Genomic DNA, 10,245 nt, shown 5'->3' with positions numbered 1-10,245 from the left:
AACATTTAAAATAATTTTATATCTTATCAAGGCAGCGTTACATACTTGTTTAAAAAATGTGCAAACTTTAAATTACAAATGTTAGCAATGGTTGAGAAGCAGGACAAAGTTCTTGAAAAATTTATGATGTTGAATACAGCAAAAACTGACAGTTTGAAATGTGAAGATCAATGGTCAATGACAAAACTGAAGGTTACTTGAGAAATTTAAAAAATAAACTATTATCAAAATACAATTAAAATCACTTTGTAAACTAATTTAACATATATGTGAAAAACAACATCAAAATTTTGTACAAAAAGGTCTATCTACATATATACATTTTAAGAGGCAAGAAAATTAGCAATAGCTTCTCTAATGCGCACTGATTGTTCATCAGTGTCTCCTTCCTCGGTATCTTGATTTGGAAGAGCTTGGGGAACACTCCATGTTGGGTCAACATCATCACTGTTTAGTTCACAGAGGTTGTTTAGAATGCAGCAGGCTTGTATAATCTTCGTTGTGTTTTTGATGGAAAAATCCATTTGTTGAAGACAACGAAAACGAGCTTTCAGCCTTCCAAAAGCATTTTCTACAACAACTCTAGCTCTAGAGAGTGTAGAGTTGAAGTGTTTTTGATACTCTGGCATTTGGTGCCTCTGTATGTACGGCTTCTGCAGAAAAGGCAGCAACGGAAATGCGGAATCTGCAACCAAACATGCAGGGACACTAACATTGTTTAGTATTCTGTTTAGAGGTGGGAGAATGGTGCTTTGGCGGAAAAAACGATATAAATTTGAATTTTTAAATACAAAAGAATCATTATTTCTTCCCGTAGCCCCCACGTTTATGTATAAGAACTTGTATTTTGCATCCACCACTGCTAGAAGTATTACACTGTAAAAACTTCTATAATTGTGATAACAAGTTGCGTTTTTTTGGGGGGGTTTTATTTGAATGTGGGAACCATCAATGGCTCCACAACATTGAGGAAAGCCCCAAATATCTTCAAATTCTCCTATTAAACGAGAAACTTCTGCTGTGCTAGATGGAAATGTTATCACTTCTTTAAGAAGATTGTCCACAAGTAATGAGCAGAATTCCAAGACACATTCACATACTGTGGATTTGTGAACTCCAAATAGGCTGGCAATCGTCCTATATTCTGCTGACGAGCCTAGTTTGTAGAGAGCAATTGCAACTCTCTTGCCAAGAGGAATGGAATTCCTGAAATTGCTCGCTTTCCTCTCAAGTTCCGATGATCGATCACAGAGTTCAAAGTACATACTTTTGGTTATTCGGAAATTGCTTTTCCACTGCTCGTCCGTGAAAACAGTGGCAATTCTTTCGTACCACTGTGATTCTTTTGCCAGAGACCATGAATCTGGACATCTTGTACTGTCCGCCAGTACCAAACTCAACATCAGTAACTCTTGAAGAATTTTGTCCTGTTTTTCAATCATTAATAATATTTGTCGTTTGAAATTTGCACGTTTCTTAAACAAGTATGTAAGATTAGCTTGATAAGATATATGAGCTATTGCAACTTCGTTGTTCATAACGAAGCTGCGAATAGTAAATAGAAGTGCCGATAATTACAGTCACAGTCACGGCTGATTCAGAAAACAATATTTTTTTTCCTTCGACGCCACGGCGCAGTGCTCAGATGGAGAGGAATAGAATCTAAGTTCCTTCTCTTCCACAGCATAAACACAGTTACAGTTAATTTACCATTCCATTTGAAGTCGCGGTTTGCAGTTAAACTTTAAGAGCGTTCTCTAGTGCAAACGACTTTTAAGCGCTTATCACACGATGCAACTTTTCACCCTATTCCATCCAATACCGGACTAGTCCAATATACCTCAGGTGCTTCGGCCAAGATCGACGTCATCATTTCTATTGTTCCCCCGTACGCGAGTTTAGTCCAAGATTATAGCTTCCGAGCAATAAAGTTGGGTAGAGTTGGTCTTTCGACCAATAGGAAAGCATCTGAGTGCACGGGCAAATCCAACATGGCTGACTGCTTGAATCCGAAGTAGAAGACTAAGAAATTTATTAAATAATGGACTTTATTAGCGAGAAAAAATGTCTATGAGATGTTAAAAGTCCCTTGTACTGCATGAAAATTTATAGGATATGGTTAATGAGGGAGTATTTTCAAGGAATTGATTAATCAGCGATTGCCGAAAGCATGCATACTCCTTACATACGGTAAAGATATCCTTTTCGATGTTTATTTATTTGCTTGATATAGTGCGTGAAAGAAAAATCTTAAATGCTGTGATACCTTTAGTTTTATTGTTGTTCGTGCTGAAATTTCGCCTGTAAATTTGGCTAATTCTTATATTAATTCGTAGTTTTGGTTAAAGGTACATTGGCGACAGTACCGGTACATATCGACGCCAAATGATTGTTTACATTTTACTGAATCCTTGTCAAATTACTGGAAAAAATAACAATCTTAATTTGATTATTTGCCGTATTATTTCTCATAGTGCGTGTGTGCGAAATGTAAAACTGTTTACATAAAACAGTATCATATAAAAAGTAGGCTGATGCTTGATACATAATTTTTATATTAAATGTTTGTAAAATAGTTTTTGAGGTGTTCTAGAATAGTGAGAAATTCTTAATTTCATAAGATTCAAAAACAACTTTTCATTTTGCAGTGCTAATAAATCAGTATTAATCCTGCTTGCAAATAATTATCATTTTGTCTTGCTTTTAGTGTTAAAAAAAAATTAAAATTAATCTATGTTATTGCTTTATCATGATTTAAAAGTGAGTTTCTGAATCATTTTGTAAGAGAGCTGTACATAATTTTTGCTTCTCAGTTACAAGGATCCCTTTCAGCCATTCATCTGTGCAAATGAATGAAGAAGGATATGAGAAAGACCTTTTAGTGAAATCTTACCATTAAACGCTAGCTGGTTTGTCGATATTGACAGGTTGAATAAATTAAATTATCTGTCATATTGGTTAACTTGCTGGTTAATCTTTTCATCCTTTGAGTTCCGGTGCCAAAGTAATTGAAGAAAAACCACAAGTCACTGAGGCATTTACAATTGTAATAGTTCAGTTGGTGATGGCTATGTTTTAATTCAAGAAAAAAAAACCAAGTTTTTCCCATTTGAAGAGAATTCATTGCATTTAACCAAGAAGAAATGAAGATTTGAACCCAAGCATCATTACTTTGAAAAACCTAGAAATGTATTCCCTCTACCAATTTTTTATTACGATTTCATAGTATTTTTTTTATTCTGTTCTTTTATTATAGTTTATGCTTATTTTTTTAACGAATAGTTCTTTACCTGAGTAAAGCATGATTGGAACATTTGCTATAGTTTTTATATTTAAAATAAACATTGTTATTCAATTTGGTGTACTTGCTGTTCATGTCATTACTTTGCGAATATGTTAACAATGTTGCACCAATTATTTGGGAACTATTCGGTTTCCGGCTATTTTTTTAAAACAATACGGTATCTGATCCAGCCAGCCCACACCGTACGGGATATCTGACAGATTTTTGCAGGATATCCAGTAGTTAATCTGATATTGATATGGGGGTTATCCGGTATATATGTGGGGATTATCCGGTATGAAGTGGGATTTGATGGAAATTTTTCAATTAAATGGGATGATGTAATAACTTTTCATGTTTCCTTCATCAAGTTTTGCCTTTTGTAGTTAAGATAATAATTTGCATTTTTTAAAACTCTACCTGAATTTTTTGAACACAGTAAGATTTCTTAAAGTTGATTTTTTAATTATGAGTTTATTAATTTCTTTTTTAAAAAATAAACATTTTTAGCACAACTCTTAATGATGTATTTGAGATGTTAATTTGCATTTTTTAAGACTATGTAGGAGAAAAAGGGGCACATTTGAACATGGGTCACATGTGTACATGGCATGTTTTACTAAGATAACCTCAAGCAAAAAATATTTAAAATTCTCAAAATATGACAGTACCAGTCTACCTCTTGGTGACATAATCTTTGTTTTAGCGGGTGTTGTGTATAATTTTACCAATATGTCCTTTCCTTGTAAAAACATATTTTAAACTAATTATGGAGCTAAACTTAGCTGTTGCAAACCATTATATGAACATGCAAGTGAATTTATGACATAACTTTTTAAATTGAATCAACTTCTTTTGAAAGTCTGCTGTAAGGTAGATAAGATGGGGTTACTTGTGAATATAACATCTTCCTGCATATGTGAACACTTTCCATACCTCTTCCATAATACCTGTACCTCAGAGCCAGACTGATGTAAGTCAAAAAATTGTGATTTTCAATTCGTTCATTATTATATTGTACGTAGAATCCTATTCATTCCGCATCGAGCCATGTGAATGCAATTCTAAAAAAAAATTATATTAATTTGAATTTTTGGTATCTTGAATTCAAATTATGTTTTTCGCAATCACGAGCGTGTGTGTGTATGAATGCGCGTGTGTGTTTGTGTAGGCGCATGTATGTGGGTGCGTGTATATGTGTATGTATGCATGTGTGTGCGTGTTGTGTATGCAGTGCTGTGTGTGTAGGAGTTCGTGTGTGTGTATGTAGGCATTTGTGTCTGTGTTGAGCGCATGTTCAATCTTTTGCATGCAGCAGACAAAAGTTTTTCCTCTCGCCTCTAAAGTTACAATTATATGACTTACGTTGTTCTGACCTGAGGTACAGATATTAATATTAGGGTTGTATTAGGGTTGAAAACACTACGTACTGGTGTCGGAGTACAATTAGTTTTGGGATACAGGAGTCAGAGGACCAAAAATGTTTTCAAAAAATTATGTGTACAAGCATGGAGAAAGAAAATCATTGAATTAGTAATTTAAACTTTTTCATTTTGTAAAATTTTTGACCTGAATAGGGAAAAAATAATTTTTTACTAATAATAAAGATGAAAGTCTGTGTCTGTCTCTGGATCTCTGTACGTCTGTTACGCGCATAGCGTCTAGACCGCTCGGCTGATTTTTATGAAATTTGGCGCAGAATTAGTTTGTAGCATAGGGGTGAGCACCTCGAAGAAATTTTTCGAAAATTCCATTTTGTTCTTTTACTATTCCAATGATAAGAATATTTTACCAAGGAAATTATCATAACCTGGACAAATAAATTTCCAATTTATCATAACATGGAACCGTAACATTTAAGAGCAAATGAACACAGCAAATTGGCAAGAAATTCATCATCCATTATTTGTAAATATACAGGCAAACCAAACCACCTTTTATTTTTCTACTACTGGCAAAGCTGTGCCAGTACCGGTACTCAATAAAGTAAGACAAAAGGGATGAAAATAAGGAATTCCTGCCGAAGCTGCAGAGTGGGAGTACGACTAATTTTGGGGGCGCAGGAGTCGGAGTTGGAGGCACTAAAATTTTCTCTAGCATTTCTTTGTACATGCATAGGGAAAGAAAATCATAGAACTAAATTATTCAAACAATTTTTCATAATGTACATTTTTAATCTGAATAGGGAAAATATAATAAATTAACTTATGAAGTAAAACAAAAAAAAAAAAAAAAAAAGATGGAAGTAATGAATTTCTGCCACAGCTGGGGAGTCGGATTACGACTAATTGTATGGTACAGGAGTCAGAATTGGTAGCTAGGCATTTCCCTTCAATTCCGCAGCATTAGTAAAACCATTTGCATTTCATATTCCTTTCATTTTGGTTCAGTCATGTTTATCTCTTGTGTCAATATTCAGGTCTACGAGATATGGCATTTCAATTTTAGTGATAGCTTTTTTATCTATTCCTTGATACCAAAAATTGAGAATGTATTCAAAATCTGCACCCCCCCCCCCCTAATTTTTTTTTGGTGATAAAAAATAATGTTTTCTGTCATTCTGAATGTTAAAAAATTTTCAGTTGTTCAAAAAATACTTTTAAAATAGTTAAATTGACAAATACCTTTTCTATATACATGTTCATCACCAAGAACTTTTTCCAACTGTTTGTTTGAAGCAAATTCACCTTTAAGTTAGGGATTTATCTTTGCCTTAAATTTTGCCTTAGAGGCTAATGTTACATTCCTTTGATGTGTAAAAAATGGAACAAAATATATTTCAAATCAAAAGGTAAAATCTGGAAATGAGGTGTGCTCGCTGAAATTTTTCAAACAGAAAGTTTGTTCAAATCTGACTATTCACTCAAAAGTTATGTGGGGGGGGGGGGGGGCGAGGGGGGCAGCAGATTTCTAAATGTATTCTGTGGGAAAAAAAGCCTTTTTGTTATTATAAAATTGATATAAAATTAATTTACTTCAGCTGTTAGTCTTTAGTTAATTAAACCTACATTAATAGCACTTTTTTAGGAAAATTTTAAATTCAATAAATTTCTTCTGCATTTCTGCGCACAAACGAGGTGAAAAAAAAATCATGGAACTAAATTATAAAAGCCATTTTTCATAAGGCATTATTTTGATTCTGCATAGGGAAAAATTAATAACCAAACAAATGAAGACAAAAAAGACAATTTTTATGCAGTTAAAATTTGGCAACTTTTTTTACTTGAAAGTGAACAATGACAAGATTTTTATTGAAAAAAGGAAAGTAAAAAAATAGCATACGGAACAAAAAAAAATGTATCAAAATAAAGTCCTTTTTTTCAAACATTATTTACTAAAAACTATCGGCGATGAAACAAGTAAAAAAAAAAGCCCGCATGAAGAGATAAAAACTTATTTTAGCAAACCAAGTATTTGTTTTGAGAGCAGACGATACGAACTTTTACGGCAACCCACAATAGTAACGATGACGTCATGGTTTAGAAACAAGTCTGAGCTCTGCCAGTGTTGGCTGGTATAGAGGATAGCTCGAACTTCAGCGTTGCTTGGACTTGTCTCATGTTGGATCGTGTGATAAGCGCTTTAAAGTAAGTGCGCTTAACTCGTAAGTGCATTGATGGGTTGAGCGCGCTTAGCTCGCAGTGCAAACGGGGTGTTAGTGCTAAGCGCACTTACTTTAAAAGTCGTTTGCACTAGAGAACGCACTTAAAGTTTAACTGCAAACCCAGGGAGGCTAAAAGAAGGAGCCTCATCTCCTTTGGCAGCGGGGCGAAAAAGTGACCGGATTATTCCATCGCCAATGGTGGCGCTAGTGGTCCATCTCTCGCAGTTCGCTCGCCTGATTTAACCGACCCCGAGTATTCGACTGGGTGGATGCCGGCAGTTAGCTAGTTTGGGGCCATTGATACGAAAAATTTGTTGGAACTCAATAATATCGCGCGGTCAGCACGATGGACCTAAAATTACTTTCTTTCTTATATTTGTTCTAGAATTTAGACATTAATTCTGTGTGTCCTCGATCTTCTTTCTCCTTAGTTCTTTTACTCCAATTAATTTATGCAGTAACTTCGATCAACCCTCTCCCCCCCCTCCCCCATAAATTTTGCATGATATAAGCTCATTTAAAATTAAATATTTCACAGTAATATGTGCAATAATATTTAGTTTCTTTTTTTGTTTACTTCTGCTGAAAAAGCCGTTTTTCCCCCCTTTTTTTCTGGTGGATTAATCTTTAAAAACGATAAGAAAAAAAATAATTAATACTTTGAACATTGAAAAAAAACTGCTTTTTCGTTAGTTAATTGTGAACAATTAAAAAAGAATCTTACAAGAAAGTGCTATTTAATTCAAGCGTTAATCTAGTTTATTGCTTATATTTATCAAGCTAAGTTTCGTTTTCACTTACCATAATTACTTGGTTCTTTTATTCCAATATTTGGTTCTGTTACACCGAGTTTCTTTATCCTGCACCACCCCCCACACACACAAATTTCGTGCGATATTAGCTCATATAACTTAATATAGTTCACTGTATTATGTGCACCAATATTTAGTTTCGTTTTTGTTTAATTAATTACTTTTGCTGAAATAACCTTTTTTTTCTTTTTATTTCGTTGGATTTATCTTTAAAAACGATTAGAAAAAATATTAACACTCTGTATATTGAGAAAAAAAAATTGTTTATCGTTAGTTATTAGTGAACAATTACAAATAATGTTACAAGAAAGTGCTATTTATTACAAGCGTTGATCTAGTTTATAGCTTATATTTATCACATTGTGTTTCGTTTTCACTTACCATAGTTACTTTCTTTCTCCTCCTCCCATACGTAAATTTCGTGTGATATAAGCTTACATAAAACTTTATGTATTACGTTTAGTTTGAAATTGTTGCTCTGCTCTGGATTTAAGTGAAATTTGAAGAAAAAAAAAAGCAAAACATAAATATTTTGATGAAAATTATAAGTTAAACAGTTCAATCTTAATTTCAATTGAATTCTCTACATGAGTGCGTTATTGAGTTTTTCTACTACAGTGGAGTTTCTATTATTCAAGTTAAGCATATGTGAAATTTAATAAATAAGAAGAAAAAGGACATGGAAATATAACTAGAAGGAAACAAAATTAGTGATTTAAATTCCAAAACTTTAGTTGTTCATTGCTACTCTCTTTCTATTTTTTTAAATGAATAACTTTAAAATCAAGTCTTCTCGCTTACTCTTAAAATTGAATGCATAGTACTCAGAAAAATTATGAAAACCGGATCGTAATTTACGGGTTTTATTGGGAGAAAATGTTTTCAAAAGCCAGATAAAATCATTTTTAGTTTCATGGCAAATGAGCAGAACAGCCATATCAAAAACAATATACAAAATAGAACACAAAATTGCACAACACATAACAAGAATGAATGCTCGCTAAAGTCGTAGCAGAAATACAAATTAAACACATCGAATGCAAAATATGCCAAAAACCTAGGGTGGAGTAAAGTATTCTATGCTTCTTTGAACAGCTTTCATGGCGAAAGTAGTTTAATACTTCCAAATATACAGGTAATAGTTTTTAAAACACACTTGTTTACAATGCTTCGCTACGAGCGAAAAGATATAAGTAGTGCGAGAGATGATACTCTAGCGGCCTCTGGCGGAAGTGGAATTTTGTTGCCAAACTGCTAACATGGAGATTCGTCTCCTTCCTTTTACTCCCTGGTCTTGTTGAGCGGCTTCCCAGTGTCGCTCAACTGAAGCGGCTTTGAGATGCGCTAAGTGAATGCGCAGTAGGTTAGCTGAAAACTAAGTGGCTTAATTCCGCCAGTGCAAACGGGGTATTAGGCGCATCTTGGTAATCAGACACTTGCCTAATGGGAAACTAGGGGCTCGACTCTTGAGGAGTCCCGAAATTGGCGTACTGTAAGTTTTATAAGAGTTTTTGGGGGAGGAGGGAAGTCTACCAAACTGACCGAGCACCTGCCTTGGTCCTGGACGGCTCTGAATTGAATTGGGAAAGAGAGCAGGAAACCCTAATAAGTGTCGAAATTTATGTATGCTTTGCAGCTAATGAGAACTAATTGCTTATTCTGCATTCCTCTTTTTTCACTCGTTTAATAGTTACCCAGTTAAGACTTTAAAAAAACCTTTCTTCTGTTTTACGTTGCAAAACGATTCGGGGGAGGGGTCCGCCCTCCCCCCCCCTGTGGATACGTCCCTAGTCTGCGGGTACGTATATCCAGGTCAGAGTTTCTGGATTCTTCAATAAAACTTATGTGTTATGATGTTATGATTTTCCTAATTACATGACATTTTACAGCTAAAATATAAATTAATTTATAAAATCTCAAATGAGGTATGGGTTTATTTAATAGCCTTGTCCTCGTGTTATAATCAGTATGACAATGTTCCTAATTAAAACCATTCATTTTATAATATCTCAGTGATGTTATATTGGGTTTAGTATTTAATTCGTTTCAGGGGTGCCCCCCCCCCAAGTTCAATTGCACAATTCCCCCCCCCCCCCCATTTTTCTCAATCCTCTTTCCATTTTTTAAAATTTTTCATTTGTTTTTGCTCTTTTTTTATTGAATTTATTTTTTTAAATTTATTTAATTTTAATTGCTATTGTGATTATTTTATCAGAAAAGTTCTGTGCTACGCCAATAACATACATACACACACACAATAAATAAATAAATAAAATAAATTATAAACAAAATGAAATGAAATAAAAAATTTAAATTAAAAATTAATCAATAAATTTAAATTTAAAAAATTTAATCATTAAAAATTAATCAAATTAAAAATAAATAAATAAAAGCATTAAAACAATCCCCCCCCCCAAAAAAAAAACTTTTGATTGCGCAACTTGAGCCATTATCCCCTCCTGTGGGCACCCCTGATTCGCTTGAAATGTTAAAGATGTTTTACGTCCACATTCAAAGCATATTAGTGTATAATATTTATGTACCTA

General features: G+C 33.8%; 1 protein-coding gene across 1 annotated transcript; it reads right to left on the bottom strand.

Annotated features, from left to right (window-relative positions):
• Nucleotides 1-323: 323 nt before the first annotated feature.
• LOC129227900 (putative nuclease HARBI1) lies at nucleotides 324-1,442 on the bottom strand. Its single transcript, XM_054862520.1, has 2 exons — nucleotides 1,268-1,442; nucleotides 324-685 (listed from the first exon to the last, which is right to left on the bottom strand). The coding sequence occupies exons 1-2, from the start codon at nucleotides 1,440-1,442 to the stop codon at nucleotides 324-326; spliced, it is 537 nt and encodes a 178-aa protein (XP_054718495.1).
• Nucleotides 1,443-10,245: the final 8,803 nt, after the last annotated feature.

Source organism: Uloborus diversus, chromosome 8, assembly GCF_026930045.1.
Source record: "Uloborus diversus isolate 005 chromosome 8, Udiv.v.3.1, whole genome shotgun sequence".
Classification (NCBI taxonomy): domain Eukaryota; kingdom Metazoa; phylum Arthropoda; class Arachnida; order Araneae; family Uloboridae; genus Uloborus; species Uloborus diversus.
The sequence above is the reverse complement of the archived record's forward strand: the minus strand, read 5'-3'. Positions and strand labels throughout refer to the sequence as shown.